We start from the raw sequence: 17,683 nt of genomic DNA, 5'->3' as shown, positions 1-17,683 counted from the left end.
AAAGGCATGAGGAGGTAGGCGAATAATACAATTTTGCAGATTAACACTGGAGTGATAAATGATCAGATGGGCATGTACAGGTAGAGATATTGGTGTGCAAAAGAGCAGAAAAGTAAATAAATAAAAACAGTATAAAAACAGTATGGGAATGAGGTAGGTGAAAAAGGGTGAGCTATTTACCTATAGACTATGTACAGCTGCAGCGATCGGTTAGCTGCTCGGATAGCTGATGTTTGAAGTTGGTGAGGGAGATAAAAGTCTCCAACTTCAGCGATTTTTGCAATTCGTTCCAGTCACAGGCAGCAGAGTACTGGAACGAAAGGCGGCCAAATGAGGTGTTGGCTTTAGGGATGATCAGTGAGATACACCTGCTGGAGCGCGTGCTACGGATGGGTGTTGCCATCGTGACCAGTGAACTGAGATAAGGCGGAGCTTTACCTAGCATGGACTTGTAAATGACCTGGAGCCAGTGGGTCTGGCGACGAATATGTAGTGAGGGCCAGCCGACTAGAGCATACAAGTCGCAGTGGTGGGTGGTATAAGGTGCTTTAGTGACAAAACGGATGGCACTGTGATAGACTGCATCCAGTTTGCTGAGTAGAGTGTTGGAAGCCATTTTGTAGATGACATCGCCGAAGTCGAGGATCGGTAGGATAGTCAGTTTTACTAGGGTAAGCTTGGCAGCGTGAGTGAAGGAGGCTTTGTTGCGGAATAGAAAGCCGACTCTGGATTTGATTTTTGATTGGAGATGTTTGATGTGAGTCTGGAAGGAGAGTTTGCAGTCTAGCCAGACACCTAGGTACTTATAGATGTCCACATATTCAAGGTTGGAACCATCCAGGGTGGTGATGCTAGTCGGGCATGCGGGTGCAGGCAGCGATCGGTTGAAAAGCATGCATTTGGTTTTACTCGCGTTTAAGAGCAGTTGGAGGCCACGGAAGGAGTGCTGTATGGCATTGAAGCTCGTTTACATTACCAAAGCAAGTGAAATAAACAAAAATTAAATAAACAATCAGAAATTAAGAGTAATCATTATACTCACAAAAATGTCAAAAGAATAGAGACATTTCAAATGTTATATTATGTACAGTCTTGTAACAATCTCTGTCTCTCTCTATGTCAGACCTCAGCAGAAATGAACACAGCTCCCCCTGCAGGAAGCGCCCTGGCAACGCCCGCCGGAACAGCTGGCCCCACCACCCCCAAGAAGGGACCCCCAAGTTCAAGCAGAGGCAAACCCGTACATTCAAGAGCAAGGCCCCCAAGCCTGGCCAGAAAGGGTGAGAATCTCTCTCTGTCATCACACATTCACAGATACACACAAACTCCACACTCAACCGTTCCACATATTCACACGAACAAGCACTCAATTTTCTCGCATTCTCCAACTTTTATAAATGCAGACAGACAAATTCTAGAATCTGTAAGATACTAACATGTTTCCTTGTCAATTGCAGATTTGGTGATGACATCCCAGGCATGGAGGGTCTTGGCACAGGTAACTTTGATATTCCATCTGCAATCATCAGTAGTCATGTTTGTTCATCTATATATTTGTATTTCTACTTTCAGTATACAGCGCCTTCAGAGTCTTCATAGCCCTTGAATTATCCCACATTTAGTTGTTACAGCCTGAATTCAAAATGGATTAAATAAAATAAAAATTCTCACACATCTACATACAAATACCCCACAATGACAAAGTGAAAACATCTTTCGAGACATTTTTGCAAATGTAATGAAAATAAGTATAAGTACATACGTTTTCACTCCCCTGAGTCAATTACATGTTCCAATCACCTTTGGCAGCAATAACAGCTGTGAGTTTTTCTTGGTAAGTCTCAGAGTTTTGCACAATATTTTCCAATTATTATTTTCAAAATTAAGCTCTGTCAAATTGGTTGTTGATCATTGCTAGACCACCATTTTCAAGCAGATTTAAGTCAAAACTGTAACTCGGACACTTAGGAACATACACTGTCTTCTTGGTAAGCAACTCCAGTGTAAGTTATTGTCCTGATGAAATGTGAATTCATCTCCCAGTGTCTGGTGGAAGCAGACTGAACCAGGTTTTCCCCTAGTATTTTTCCTGTTCTCCATTCCGTTTCCTTTTTACCCTGTAAACTCCCCAGTCCTTAACGATTACAAGCATACCCATAACATGATGCAACAACGACTATACTTGAAAATATGGAGAGTGGTACTCAGTAATTGTTGTCTTGGTTTTGCCCCAAACATAACACTTTGTATTCAGGACAAAAAGTGAACTGCTTTGCCACATTTTTTTCAGTTTTACTTTAGCGCCTTGTTGCAGACAGGATGCATGTTTTGGAATATTTTTTATTCTGTACAGAGGTCGTTATTTTCACTCCGTCAATTAGGTTAGTATTGTGGAGTAAGTACAATGTTGTTGATCCATCCTCAGTTTTTAAAGTCACAATTGGCCTTATGGTGAAATCCCTGAGCGGTTTCCTTCTTCTCCGGCAGCTGAGTGAGGAAGGACGCCTGTATCTTTGTAAAGACTGGGTGTATTGACACACCATCCAAAGTGAAATTAATAACTTCCCCATGCTCAAAGGGATACTCAATGTCTGCTTTTATTATTTTATAGGTGCCTTCTTTGTGATGAGGAATAGAAAAACCTCCCTGGTCTTTGAAGTTGAATCTGAGTTTGAAATTCACTGTTCGACTGAGGGACCATACAGATCATTTTATGTGTGGGGTACAGAGATGAGGTAGTCACTCTGACTCAAGACATTTCAGATTTTAATTTTTAATTCATTAGTAAAAAATTTGAAAAACATAATGCCACTTTGACATTATGGGGTATTGTGTGTTTTAATCCATTTTCAATTCAGGCTGTAACACAACAAAATGTGGAATTCCTTCTGATGGCACTGTATATCGACAACCAAGACAACCAACAAGTGTTCCTTGCCGTTTTTAATCAACTGGACAATCAATAGTAATTATTTCTCCCTCTCTCATTTTCTCTAGACATAGCAGTGGTCTGCCCATGGGAGGCCTATGGCGACATGGAGCTCAGTGATCTGGCCAAATATGGAATCATCTAAGACTGCTGTCTCCTGCCTTCCCTTAACCTCTACACTCTTGACCCTTTCCTTCTGTGTTAGTCTGGCGCGCCACCATAAGGCGACTGGCCATCCCCCTAAAGTCGTCTCGTCACTCCACGCTGTTCTTAAGTCTGTTGTGGTCAGGCATTGCGGCCTGAAAGACCACGTACGGTAGGCAGATGGAACACTGAACTGTTTATTTTTATTATTATCATATAATAGTATTATACTGTATTTTATACAGGACATAAGAGATACTTGATGTGATACAACAAGACCACCCCCACCCCTCTCTACATTAGCCTACCTCGGCTCCCCCTTCCCTCTATCCTTTTGTAATCACTCAGATCCCGTTAGTCCCCCAATTCCTCTGTTAACCATCAACCACAGCAATGGAAGCAAGCAAAGACTAGCTATGACTAGCTTGTACTTTCTTATAGTCTACTACAGAACTGTAAATATGTCTCTGTTTCCAATGCAACTTTTACCTTCATTACCCTCCCTTTTTACCCCAATCTCTTTTTTTTGCGTTGTGTTTTTTACTTGTTGTTGATAAGGCATGCTACTGTGAACACACAGGAAACGAAAGGGATGAGACCAGGGGAGGAGGGTGTGCGATGCTTTGTCATAGACCATTATGGTGAATGCATTCCCTGTTATCCCTGTGGTGCTACAACACCGCCCCCTTCTTAGTGTACGGTATGCCACCAAACATCATATAAATATGTTGATGTGTTACAAACACATTTATATGACGGAATGTGTATGTGTGATTGTATGTCCTGATAGATCCATTAAAGTTTTTATTTTCAATACTCATGATGTCCTTTGCTCTTCTGACATCTCTGAGAAAATACGAGAAAATACAACCCCTTCCATGATGGGGTATAAAATGAAAATCTGAGTGTGTTATAATTTTCACTAACATCTGACATTCTTTTAAAGAACATTCATTAAGAACAGCAATGAACATTCATAAGCATATAATTCAACCATATTTTTTCTACATTGCTCCACCATAACATACTGTAGTTTGAAACTTTAACAAATGTACAGTACCAATCAAAAGTTTGGAGACACCCACTCATTCAAGGATTTTCCTTTATTTTTTTACTATTTTCTACATTGTAGAAAAATAGTGAAGACATAAAAACAATGAAATAACACATATGGAATAATGTAGTAACCCAAAAAGTGTTAAACAAATCAAAATCTATTTTATATTTGAGATTCTTCAAAGTAGCCACCCTTTGCCTTGATGACAGCTTGGCACACTGTTGGCATTCTTGCAACCAGCTTCATGAGGTAGTCACCTGGAATGCATTTAATTTAACAGGTGTGCCTAATTTGTGGAATTTCTTTCCTTCTTAATGTGTTTGAGCCAATCAGTTGTGTTGTGACAAGGTAGGGGTGGTATACAAAAGATAGCCCTATTTGGTAAAAGACCAAGTCCATATTATGGCAAGAACAGCTCAAATGAGCAAAGAGAAACGACAATCCATCATTACTTTAAGGCATGAAGGTCAGTCAATACGGGAAATGTCAAGAACTTTAAAAGTTTCTTCAAGTGCTCACAGTCACAGATGTCGTCTGGAGATAGAGAGGAGGACCAAGATGCGGCGTGGTAAGTGCTTGTCTAATGGAAAAACTTAACACTACAAAACAACAAAGTGACAACCGTGACGCTAAAGAAACACTGTGCTAACAAGCAACATAACATAGACAATCACCCACAACCCACAATGACAAAACAGGCTACCTAAATATGGTTCCCAATCAGAGACAATGACTAACACCTGCCTCTGATTTAGAACCATATCAGGCCAAACACAGAAACAGACAAACTAGACATACAACATAGAATGCCCACTCAGATCTCACCCTGACCAAACAAAACATATAAACATGCAAAGCAAACTATGGTCAGGGCGTGACAGTACCCCCCCCCCCCACAAGGTGCGGACTCCGGCCGCAAAACCTGAACCTATAGGGGAGGGTCTGGGTGGGCATCTGTCCGTGGTGGCAGCTCTGGCGCTGAACGTGGACCCTCCTCCACCATAGTCTTAGTCCGCTTCTATGGCCTCCTAGGAACGACGACCCTCGCCGCCAACCTAGGACTGGCAACCCTACTAAAGGGCCCCATTGGACTGAGGGGCAGCTCTGGACAGAGGGGCAGCTCAGGACTGAGGGGCAGCTCAGGACTGAGGGGCAGCTCAGGACTGAGGGGTACCTCAGTACTAAAGGGTAGCTCAGGACTGAAGGGTAGCTCAGGACTAAATGGCAGCTCCGGACTGAAGGGCAGCTCCGGACTGGCTGACGCCTCTGGCGGCTCCTGGCTGGCTGACGGCTCTAGCGGCTCCTGGCTGGCTGACGGCTCTGGCGGCTCCTGGCTGGCTGGAGGATCTGTTGGCTCCTGGCTTTGCTGGCGGCTTTGGCGGCTCCTGGCTGGCGGCTCTGGCGGCTCCTGACTGACTGGCGTGTCAGGCGGCTCCTGGCTGACTGGCGGCTTTGGACAGGTGGGCGGCTCAGGACAGACGGGCGGCTCAGGCGGTGCTGGACAGACGGACGGCTCAGGCGGTGCTGGACAGATGGGCGGCTCAGGCGGCGCTGAACAGGGAGCACCTGTAGGGAGGAGACAGCCTGGTGGGCCCTGTGGCAGCCCCATGCACCAGGCTGTCTCCTCCCTACAGGTGCTCCCTGTTCAGCGCCGCCTGAGCCGCCCATCTGTCCAGCACCGCCTGAGCCGTCCGTCTGGAGGCTTGGTGTAAGGAGGAGGCACCTGAACGACCAGGCTGTGGGGGAGCACTGGAGCTCTGGTGCGCAGCCTTGGCACCACTCCCCCAGTCTGGATAACTACTCTAGCCCGGACCCTCCAAAGTGCAGGCACAGGTTGAACAGGGCTGTGGGTAAGCACTGGCGATCTACGTCTCCCTTAGGCTCCACTCCCACATTTGGCCGGCATGAGCGGAGCGCAGGCATAGGACGCACTGCACCCTCCCAGCGCCCCGGAGACACAGCACGCAGAGCCGGCGCAGGATACCCTGGACCGAAACGGCGTACTGGCGACCAGACACGCTGAGCAGGCACCATACGCCCTGGCTGGATGCCCACACTCACATGACACTTTCGGGGGGCTGACCTATAGCACACCGGGCTATGGGCACATACTGGCGACACCGTGCGCTTAACCGCATAACACAGTGCCTGACCAGTAACGCACTGCTTATAATAAGCACGAGGAGTGAGCTCAGGTCTGCTACCTGGCTTAGCCACACTTCCCGTGTGCAACCCCCCCAAAACATTTTTGGGGCTGCCTCTCGTACCTGTCGCGCTGCCGTGCTGCCTCCTCATATCGCCGCCGCTCAGCTTTCGCTGCCTCCAGCTCTGCTTTGGGACGGCGATATTCCCCAGTCTGTGCCCAGGGTCCTTCTCCGTTTAAAATCCCTTCCCATGTCCAGGAGTCCTGAAATTTTGGCCGCTGCTGCTACCCGTTACCATGCCGCTTGGTCCCTTTGTGATGGGTGTTTGTTTCCATGTGAGTGTTTGTCGCCACACAGTACTGTTTCGGTTTTCGTTTTCAACACATCGTTTATTGTTTTGTATTTCAGTGTTCAGTTAGTTTTTAATAAATCGTCATGAACACTTACCACGCTGCATCTTGGTCCGATCCTTACTCCTCTTCAGACGAAGAGTACGAAGAGGAAATCTGCCGTTACAAGTGCAGTCGCAAAAACCAAGCGCAATGATGAAACTGGCTCTCATGAGGACCGCCACAGGAAAGGTAGACCTAGAGTTACCTCTGCAGCAGAGGGTAAATTCATTACAGTTAACTGCACCTCAGATTGCAGCCCCAAAAATGCTTTACAGAGTTCAAGTAACAGACACATCTCAACATCAACTGTTCAGAGGATACTGTGTGAATCACGCCTTCATGGTCAAATTGCTGCAAAGAAGCCACTACTAAAGGACACCAATAATAAGAAGAGACTTGCTTGGGCCAAGAAACACGAGCAATTGGATACCACGAAAAAGGGGTGGAAATCTGTGCTTTTTCTGATGACTCCAAATTTGAGATTTCTGGTTGTGAGACGCAAATTAGGTGAACGGATGATTTCCGCGTGTGTGGTTCCCACCGTGAAGCATGGAGGAGGTGGTGTGATGGTGCTTTGCTGGTGACTGTGATTTATTTTGAATTCAAGGCACACTTAACCAGCATGGCTACCACAGCGTTTCAGCAGCGATACGCCATCCCATCTGGTTTGCGCTTAGTGGGACTATAATTTATTTTTTTTATTTTTTTTACCCCTTTTTCATGGTATCCAATTGTTTTTAGTAGCTACTATCTTGTCTCATCGCTACAACTCCCGTACGGGCTCGGGAGAGACAAAGGTTGAAGGTCATGCGTCCTCCGATACACAATCCAACCCAGGTTGTGTATCTGCACTGCTTCTTAACACAGCACACATCCAACCAGTAAGTCAGCCGCGGAAACACCATGCACCTGGCAACCTTGGTTGGTGAGCATTGCGCCCGGCCCGCCACAGGAGTCGCTGGTGCGCGATGAGACAAGGATATCCCTACCGGCCAAGCCCTCCCTGTGCTTTAATATGTATTTAGTAACTCTTGATAGTCTGCTGATACTGTATATTATTTTCCTAGGTCCCTGAAGCTTATGGAAATCCTATACTGTGAACAGACAAACTATCCCGGCCTTTGTGTCTGTCTCTATGAAAGCTTCAGTGTTGATCCACTCTGCTCCATTTACATACACCTTACAGAACGTCCTTGCCTGTACAGACTTGATCCCAGGAGCTCAGCACGGGCTTGTTCATACAGAGACCCATTGGAAGGCATTCTCCCTCCCTGAGGGGTATCAGTGTTGTGAGGTTATGTCTAAGTGGTTACTGTTAGTCTCAGGGACAGTTAAATGAGTCAGTTGTGTTATTCAGTCTCCTCCTCGGTCATCACTATTTACTACAGCCACAAAAGAATAAACCATATCTATTTCTACAAAAATTAGATTTTAAACCTAACCTTAATCCTAACCACACTTATGTCTAACCCTAACCTTAAATTAAAACCAAAGAGCAAATGATCCCATTTCTAGTTTGTGGTTGTAGTAACTAGTGGAAACCCTCCCCCTAACCTCTGACCTCTCTCTGTAACATAGCAACCAGCAGTGTGATTATTTATGATGACCTGGCATTCAAATCTGGGCCTATGCATATAATTTCCAATCACGTGGTCAACTCTCATAGCTAGATGTTCAACGTTAGCATGTCCTTGATACTGTATGTGTGTGCATGTGCGTGCTTGCGTGCGTGTGTGTGTCAATGTGTATCAGTGCCTGTTCCATGGCGTCCAGGGATTCGAGCCCCACCTATACTTTGCTGTTTTGTGAGATACACTAAGAAAAAGAGAGTGAGAGGAGGGGAAGTCAGGGGTGGGTCAGTCCAAACTTCTCTCCAATCGCTTCACCAGTAGATGTAAATGTGGTTGAGGTGAATAAAATCATCATCTTTCGTTTCCAACAGAATTTACTCCCTCTCTCATTCCTCTCTTCCTGCTTTCCCTCCCTCCCTCTTGCACTGCCTGTAAATTATATGGGAACATCCTTGAGTTAGGAGGCACGTTCATACATAGATGACTGTCTACTGATGCATCAGCTGAGAGTTTATTGCAAATCTCAAGTGGAACTACAAGTAGGATCAGAAATAACCCCCGACCACAGAGGTGGATGCACTGAAGCCTCGGGATAAAGGGTAAATCATTCATGTTACTATTCTTTGCTAGTTTGAAAGTAGCTTGAATGGAGGTATATCCTACCATTTGTTTGCCACCTGTTTTGCCACAGGAAGAGTTTGTTGTTTTAAAGTAAAAATGTTGCCCACAAGATTGAAAGTAAACAGTTGAAGCAGCGATTCCGTCAAGTCTCCTGTTGTTGGATGACAATTAATCTTTATTCTTTAGACTGTTGTTACTGTCAACCATTTCAACGACCCAATCAATGGAAAAACATTCAAAACAATTCAAAAGAGATGTTTTAGTGACTTTTAGAGGTTTCATCTCCTGCCCTCTGTAGAAAACAGAGTTATCCTTAAGGGTTAAATAAAGGGGCCAGGGCCATATTTACCCAGCGATAAGCATATTAAATGTCATATTTGAATCTCTGACACTGAAACAAGGGCTCTGTTATGAACTAGAGGAAGTGACAATCAACTATCAGGAGGGTATATCTCTGGCTTCTCTCTGTCAACCCCCCTTGCATTTGTATTTCGCTGTCACGCTCACTCCCTATTTCCCTCTTTCCTGGTTTCACACGGCTTTGAGTTCATGTAGTCTATATATTTACTCTGTGTAGAGCAGGGATGGGCAATGGGACGTCCCAATTTGTATTTATTTATTACGAAATCAGTTGGGGTTTCAACTTACTGCTGCGAGTTAAAATAGTGGAATATACAAGGTGCAATTTCGAAATGTGGTTGTGCATCAGCAGTTATTTTCTTGTCATGTAAAGCACTGATAGTCAGTCAATTAGCCCATGTCAGATAACATTTTTTTGATCCCTAAGTTAGTTTTGCAGCCAGCTATCTAAACTGTCCTGTATAAAGTACAGTATCATTTACATTTACATTTAAGTCATTTAGCAGAGTATAATACTATGATATGATTATGTTAGTCACTCAGATATAATAATTTCTCTCCACCCTACGGCAAAATGTGTAGAATTGCAGGAAATTATCTGTAAAACAATGTGGGTACGCAGGCCCGCGAGCAACTGCAGCACCTCATGATGAGTTCAGATTTTCTGTGGCCCCGACTCCCTCCAAGCCCAGCTCTGATGTAGAGTATCTAGAACTAATTCCCAATGAAATAACTCCTAATTCCTCTGTTCTTACCGTGTACACAAAGTTATTTCCCTGTCCTGGCATGTCTGGCTTCTCTCTCTCTCTCTCTCTCTCTCTCTCTCTCTCTCTCTCTGTCCCTCTGTCCCTCTGTCCCTCTGTCTCTCTCTCTCTCTCTCTCTCTCTCTCTCTCTCTCTCTCTCTCTCTCTCTCTCTCTCTCCTCTCTCTCTCTCTCTCTCTCTCTCTCTCCTGGGTGTTACAATCCCTTAGCACTCTCTCACTCACTCACTTTATTAAAAAGCACCTTAATTGATTTCATTGTCCTAAATACCGCTATGCTCTATAAATAAAGATATTCAGAGTTAAAAATACATGCTCTCATGGATGCTACTTTTTCCAGGTAGCAAAGGCCCATCTGAGCAGGGAGTATACCATCAAAACAGAAAACCAGAGAGGAAGGACACAACAACATGCAGACAAAACAAAACAAAAGGATGGTCTTTCCATTCCAGACACACAAATCTCTTTTTCTCATCCTACTATTCAATATCCCACTTCCCAGCACATGTCAGACCACACTGAATGTTGGCACCCTCAACCAAACCATCCATCCCAGTGCTGCCACTAGCTCTAATGCTATCCCCAATACCAACACTAACAATCCCACTGTAAAATCCACTATCAACCAAGGCACCACTTCCTTCCTCCAGCGCAACTCTTCTTCAAACTTCACTTCCCAGGATACAATCCTGGGGTGTGGGGCGGATCTGGACCCCGTGTACTCCTACCTGTGTGACCGTCAGGCGGCGTGGGGTATCGTAGTGGAGAGCCTGGCCTCACTGGGTTTTGTGGTCAGTTCAGGGCTGCTGGTGGGGCTGCTGTTCTGGACCCTGTGGATGTGTGTGTCGTCCCGCCAGCGCAGGGGCATCGGGGGGAGCGTAGCTTCTATGGCTCTGTTCCTGCTCAGCACGGCGGGGGTCTTCGCCCTGACCTTTGCCTTCGTCATCCGCCTCACCACCCAGACATGCCCCACGCGCCTCTTCCTGTTCGGGGTGCTGTTCTCCCTGGCTTTCTCCTGCCTGCTGGCTCGCTGCCTGGCCCTGCTGGGCTTCTCTGTGGCCCGAGGCTGGGGGGAGGCTGGGGTGGCCCTGGCCCTCTCCACCCTCCAGGTGGTCATCGCTACAGAGTGGCTGATAATCGTGCTGCTGCGGGACGGCCATCCCTGCCAGTACTCCCAGGGGGAGTATGTCATGTTGCTCATCTACGTGCTGGTTCTGCTGGCCGTCGGCCTGGTCCTCTCCCTGTGGTGCCTCTGCCGCTCTTGTCTTACCTACAGCTACAGCTACAGCGGAGGCAGCCGCCGACAGAGCCAGGTCCAGGCCACGCTGCTCTGCCTCACCATGCTGCTGTCTGCTGCCATCTGGGTGGTGTGGATCACCCTGCTGACCCGGGGTAACATGGAGATGGGCCGGCGGCCGCAGTGGGATGACCCGGTGCTGAGTATAGCCCTGGTGGCCAACGGCTGGGTCCTACTGCTGGGTCACGGACTAGCCCAAGTGGTTCTCCTCTGTAGGTGGGAGGCCAGCTCAAAGGAGGGCCCCCTAGACTTTGGCGGATGGACCAGTCCCAATGCCAACCTGCCAGGGCTGGGGAGCCCGAAAGAAGGGAGGGAGAACAGAAGCTTTGAGAACGACGGTGAGGAACTGATAAGTGAGAAACAGTAGCACTGGAAAGGAGTAAAGCAGGGAAATGTACTGTACTGCATGTCTACGTTTAGTTAATCAGCAACATAACATTAGAAACACAGAAAATGGACTGGTGGTACAGTACTAATAAGTTAGCATGGAAGCTACATTATACAGTATATGGACTCACTCCAATGAATAAAATATGACATATGAGGTTAATTACACAATCTGTCACTTTAATACTCACTGTATGGAATCTGCAGATAATTGAGTCATTGTATTGTGTTCTCTTCCCCAGGCAGAAAACAAGACCCCGTTTTCCAATCACCATATGAGTCTGGATTCTCAATGACAGTGAGTAGGTCTCAAAATGGCTCTGGGCGTACTGGGTGATTATAGGAATTGAGAATCAGCATGTTGTAATAAAGAATAACTAACAAAAATGCACGCTTAATCCAGTATAAGATAATGTATAGAATTGTATTATACAAGAGACAAAATTCACAAATTCTACAGCGTAGAGTCGTGCAGTGTAGAGTCGTGTCTTAATTAAGTGTAAAACTAACAATCAATATTCGATGCCTTCTGGGAATGCTATTAAATCCAGAAGTTGTGGGTGGAGCTAGAAAGTTGGCGGTCTGAAGTATTACAATGTAAATGTACTTTTAATCCGTCTGTCTGCATATTTCAAGACATGGCACATGGGGGTGTAGTGAGATACACGGTGGTTTGGATGATTCTCTTACAAAAACTGAACAACATACGCACATCCAGGTACTTTACATGGATGCCTGATGAAAACTTGTCGAAACGTTATAAATAAATATCTCCTGGGAGCGTGAGCAGCAGTGTGCGGCATTTTCCTTTCTGTTTTCCATGGACAATTATCTTCTCATCACTCATCTTGAAAAAACGTTTACTAAAAATGTGGAAGTCAAACAATTCACCATCATTATCACAATGGAAAAATCTATTATTTCAACATTAAAAACACGTGGGCTACGGAGAGAAAGAAAATGGTGCAGTTTCAGGCCATGTGGAAGAAAGTGATGCGGGCGCTGGAGATGGGGTTGTGTGCTCGTGGGTCTGGGCAGGTGTAATGTTGTTCATGTTTATATGATGTTGTCATTCGTATGTTTATGTTGTATATTGTTCATAAAAGATAAATAACATCTTACAAAAGAATATGAACCTTGCCATTACAAGCCATGTATATGTAATGCTGAACAACTAATTGACATTATTTACTACACTAATGTTTTAATGTTTCACTATGTTTGTGTTTCAGGAAATAGATCCTGACAAAGATTACTCCATCCCTCGTCCTCAGACTACCAACATCAGCGAGCCCTATGATGTATACTATGGACACAGCCTGTCTGATTAAGATCACATTGCTTTTCATGTACACACACCCACACACACACCCACACACAAAGACAAAGACAGAAAAAAAAAAAAAAACATTACACATATCAGCAGATGCTATTGCTGGTGTATGTGACTAATACAATTTGATTTATACACGCACTCTCACATGGCCCAGAAATGTTTTGGAAGTTCGGCTACAAATGTATATTTCTTGAATAGAACCTGCATTGCAACATGATTCCCATAATTACATGACTAAGGCCCCAATTGATTAATTTAATGTTTCTTTACTCAGGCTAGATCCAGATAGAATGAACTTACTGAATCTGACCTAATGTGACAAGAGTCTTTTTGGAACATGCTGCTTGAAAACACCAGAGACAGTCTCTAATAGTCTCAGGCAGGAGGCGTGAATCTGTCTGTATCAGGGTGCCAAACTGCAGGGATGGGCAGGGGCAGCGCCAGGCATGTGTGAAGGAGAGGAGAGAAAGGTCCTGGCAGCGATAAAATAGACCCTTGTCATCATGTCTTAACATCTTACGTAAAGGTGGATGCCATTTTTTTTTTTTTTTTTACATCCCACTTTAGAAATACATGTTTAAATCAATGTTATGCTATGCATATTGTGCCGTTTGAAAAAGTGTTATTAAAATGGAATGTTAAAAGGTATATTTGTTAGCCATATCTAACAGCAGAGGGCTGATTCATTCTCACAAAAAGAAGCACAAGCTAGACTGAGTGGTACTACTATTTTCACCACTAGGTGACACTGTACAAGATGTGAATTATTGTTGGTGGGATTCAATTTACCTCAATGTTCATACCATTATTGAGCCACCAAATGCATTCCATCATGTCATTTCCCCATGCAAATAGCAGTTTACTGATATTAATGATAGATCTGTAGCGCTCTAGGAATAACATGAGAGCAATATAACGTTCTAATCTGCCTGCCTATAGCCATCATGGTCATCTCATAGTGGGTGAGTCAGTCGGGTCAATACCTCAATAATTCAGTGGATCCATGTGCTTTATTGTGTCACTGATCAAACAGCCCTCAATGTAATCCTTTCAATTAGTCCTACTTCAATCATCTGGAAGTGTATGTCATCAAATTGGCAATTAGCCTCTTGTGCATTAGAGCAATTAACAGGGATATGAGATTTCCTCCAAACTCAACCCAGACATTCACATTAACTTTAGATGCAATGCGAGATTGGTTAGAGAAAATGAGCTACTTTAGAGTTTAAGTTGGCATAGTTGCCACCAGCTCTACTACTAGTGAACAATAGGTATGGCCTGTGTGGCCATTCCATACCCTATGATTACATACAAATAATCAAAGGCAACTAAATCTATCAAGCATTTGACCCAAATAAGGAGTTGAGAAAAGAGTAAAAACCAAACCGTTTATTATGTACATTCAATAACAATGACAGGAAATAGAAGGCAAACATGAAGATGGAAAAAAATGAAGAGAAATACACAAGCCACTTGAAGAAAATAAAAAAAATATCACTTGGATCAATGAGCTTAGCAATGCACATGTGAAAACAAAAAAGTCACATGCAATTCCAACTCATGAAATCCCTGTCCAACAACTCCCACTAGGTTGACTTCAGCACAGTGCAGGGGTAAGTCAGACACACATCTGGGTCTAAGGTGATCACAGCAGCCGTGAGAGGGCACATGGGAGTCTCCACTGCTGGGTAACAAGTGGAATGTTATGGAGGGATGGTCAGTTGCTGTGCCCTAGAGCAGTCTGTGCTGAACTGCTGTGTGCATGGTGGGACAACAGTTCAGTCTGTGCTGAACTGCTGTGTGCATGGTGGGACAACAGTTCAGTCTGTGCTGAACTGCTGTGTGCATGGTGGGACAACAGTTCAGTCTGTGCTGAACTGCTGTGTGCATGGTGGGACAACATCATTGGTTACTTAAAATACTTCAAAGGAAAAAACTGCAGGGGTTAAAATTGAACTAAGAGATATAAACTGGTAATTCAAATGATACCATGACCACAGAAGAACATAGATAACACAGGTATAAACTTAAAACAGGCAGTATTTTACATATCATTACCCCCCCCCAACTAGAAACAAACTCAAGTGGACTATGTTGAAACCCCTCTCGATCCTGCCTTCATATTTCACATAGCCTGCTTTCCATAGAAATTGTTTTGAGTCATGCAACAAATGAAATGACATTTGACCCTGTCCTTCTCACAGAAACATGCATACTGATACTTTTAATACTTTTTAAGAGAAGTTCAAAATTCTTATTGTCATGATATCATGGCATAAATACTCCACAGAATAACTCATGTGGCTGTCTGCATCCCTGCCGGCCTGATAAAACAGCTAGTAACATGATAATCATCATGTCAGCAGGTGGTTTGTGGCTCAGCTCTTTACCTGGGTCCTCCACCCTACAACTGTTCCTGAACTACACACTGACTCCCAACTGGAAAAAGGAGGAATGTGGGGCTCTTTATAATGGTGTGGAATAGAACACTTTGTTTCACCATCACACTCACTCTAGTCTGACATTTATGCTGTATCAAAATGCCAAATTCCCCTCTCAAGTCTACTGTGGACTCCTAAATGTTATATTTAAGGCAGTGTAAAATGTTGGGTTATCATCTGCCTGGGACCACTTCATCAAAAGCCCTTGGCACATTCAGCAGCCCTGTTTTAAAAGACCAACTTTGCCAGTTCCCAAATGTATTTTGGGGATTTTAAGTTTATTAATCTGTTGCTATAAAATGATGTAAATAAATTCATGTTTGCCCCCATCTTCCCTCTCCACTTCTCAGATAACATGTTCTAGGACACGGTGCTTTTAAAACACCACCATCAGCAAACTGAAAGGGAGCACTTTGAACCCACCATAAAATAGAAAAACAGCTAAAATAACAGCAAGAACAATCAGAAAAAGTATAATAAATGTGTACACTTGACCAACAAATGTGCTTTTAGAGAATCTTTGGAACCAAAAGACAAACAATAGCAATAACATATTCAGAGTATATGGAGATACATAATAGGTCAAAGACTATTTATATATTTTTGTTGGCCACTTCCTGTACCTTAAAGTAGCATTGAGGCAGTGACTTTAATACATACTGGACTAGAACATTCCCAAAGACTTAGGAGGGAGGAAGATTGCATTGGGTGAACATTACGTTGTTTCACTTCCCGCGTGTCTGTATTTGTGTCAATTTGACAGAAAATGTATATTAAAAATGGTGAAACCAAAAGTAACATCAACTTGTAGTGTTTGTAACTCTCATATGTTTCCTACCATCTGGTTTGTTCCCTCAAACCCCTAAGAATTCCATTCTTATCTGTAAATAGCTGGGTCCAGCTTGCATGACTGGTTTCTACAGCATGTTAGCTATGCCCAGACACTTTCAATGTTTTTACCCCGTTCAGTCACCATTCTGATGCTACACCTGGAATGTCATAGTCTAGTAAAGAGAACATGTATAAGGAGTTGTGTTGTACAATATTCTCAAAAGGAAAAATGAAGATAATGTAGGTATATGATAGTAAGGATACATGATACAGATCAAAAGACGTGTCATTATAGTTTCAACTACAGTAAGAATCAGAATCATAATACTTAGACCAGCAATAGCAGTATTAATCAACTGGAAAATGATGATGATAGTGGATGTAATTTCATTGCATCCACATTATATAACAATAATCATTTTAAGCAATGCTTTTTCATAGACAATTATAGAAAAGAAAAACTGAGGTAATGCAGAACAAAAACAAGTCATTTTGTTTCTTTTTCCTTGTCATTTCACACCGTTTATCTTTTTTTGTCCTTTACAGTTGGGTTGGTGGTGTAATGTAATGGTAGACTGTTTGGGTTTCTCTAATCATTTTCAGAGCAACAGCTGTTACCTAGATTTAACTGCGTTGTCGCTCAGCTTTTGTAGTTCAGATTATTGACTTTTTGCTACTTTTGCTTTTCTTCGTGCCATTCACCTTTTAGTTGAACAGGTTCTTTAGAAAAACAACTTGGATGTGTTCATTGTTTAACTGATGGGATTCCTCCACTGGGCAGGTTGTCAATGTAGTGTTTCATATAAAGGACCTAAGATTTTAGGCTAGTGATGGCCTACTTTTAGGTCGTATTAACACATTGAGCTGTGTACATATGTGTGCATTTTACATTTGAGTATTATTACCACAGACTATTAGGAGCAACGGTTTGTAGTGATGTAGTGTAAAAGGTTACTGGTGGGCAGCAATTTCTCCATTCATGTCCAATAGTGTTTTTTTATGGAACTATTCTTGTTCTTCCCACAGTTGTCTTCAGTTATTGTTGCCAGTCTTGAAATTCACAGGCAGTTTTCATTCGTTCATTACTGTCACTGAGTGTGACCGTTGAAGCAAGCCGAGTTACAGTTGAGTTTATCTTGAGTTTATCTTGAGTGGATGACCTTTTTCCAAAACACATGGGTTAATACTACCACCCGTAGAAAACACATGGGTTAATACTACCACCTGTAGAAAATGGAGGGGAGCTCTTCCCAAATGAAGAGGTTCAGAAATGTGGAATTCCATGGTGCGAGTGCTGTTTAGTACGGCGCAAACCTACTGTATCCAGCCCGATATAAACTAGCCTGGAGGAGAGAGAAAGGGAGAGAGATAAAGAGAAATTAGAAATAAGGAAAGGAGGATGTATCTGTTT

General features: G+C 43.7%; 2 protein-coding genes and 1 pseudogene across 8 annotated transcripts in view; 2 read left to right on the top strand and 1 right to left on the bottom strand.

Moving 5' to 3' along the window:
- Window positions 1–1,124: 1,124 nt before the first annotated feature.
- LOC118384794 (retinal cone rhodopsin-sensitive cGMP 3',5'-cyclic phosphodiesterase subunit gamma-like) lies at window positions 1,125–3,889 on the top strand (annotated as a pseudogene).
- A 4,672-nt stretch (window positions 3,890–8,561) lies between these two features.
- LOC118384605 (G-protein coupled receptor family C group 5 member D-like) lies at window positions 8,562–13,648 on the top strand. The gene is made up of 4 exons (XM_035771280.2): window positions 8,562–8,836; window positions 10,321–11,615; window positions 11,907–11,962; window positions 12,897–13,648. The coding sequence occupies exons 2-4, from the start codon at window positions 10,391–10,393 to the stop codon at window positions 12,993–12,995; spliced, it is 1,380 nt and encodes a 459-aa protein (XP_035627173.1). The 5' UTR covers window positions 8,562–8,836; window positions 10,321–10,390; the 3' UTR covers window positions 12,996–13,648.
- A 726-nt stretch (window positions 13,649–14,374) lies between these two features.
- LOC118377305 (RNA binding protein fox-1 homolog 2-like) overlaps window positions 14,375–17,683 on the bottom strand; it is a 44,068-nt gene continuing 40,759 nt past the window's right edge. For all 7 annotated transcript variants that reach the window (XM_052518909.1, XM_052518912.1, XM_052518908.1 and 4 more), the window contains exon 13: window positions 14,375–17,615. In XM_052518909.1, the coding sequence (XP_052374869.1) occupies window positions 17,571–17,615 (45 nt within the window). In that variant the 3' untranslated portion in view covers window positions 14,375–17,570. The remainder of the gene's footprint in view (window positions 17,616–17,683) is intronic.

The sequence above is a fragment of the Oncorhynchus keta genome, chromosome 5 (genome assembly GCF_023373465.1).
Source record: "Oncorhynchus keta strain PuntledgeMale-10-30-2019 chromosome 5, Oket_V2, whole genome shotgun sequence".
Taxonomy (NCBI): Eukaryota; Metazoa; Chordata; class Actinopteri; order Salmoniformes; family Salmonidae; genus Oncorhynchus; species Oncorhynchus keta.
Note: the sequence above shows the minus strand (reverse complement) of the source record. Positions and strands in the feature narration are given on the sequence as shown.

Bases quoted from the DNA above. Each gene is read 5' to 3' on its own strand.
- LOC118384605 (XM_035771280.2), top strand. From the start codon at position 10,391: ATGCAGACAAAACAAAACAAAAGGATGGTCTTTCCATTCCAGACACAC. The intron at 11,616-11,906 runs GTGAGGAACTGA...TCTCTTCCCCAG, and splicing joins CAGAAGCTTTGAGAACGACG to GCAGAAAACAAGACCCCGTT. The intron at 11,963-12,896 runs GTGAGTAGGTCT...TTTGTGTTTCAG, and splicing joins AGTCTGGATTCTCAATGACA to GAAATAGATCCTGACAAAGA.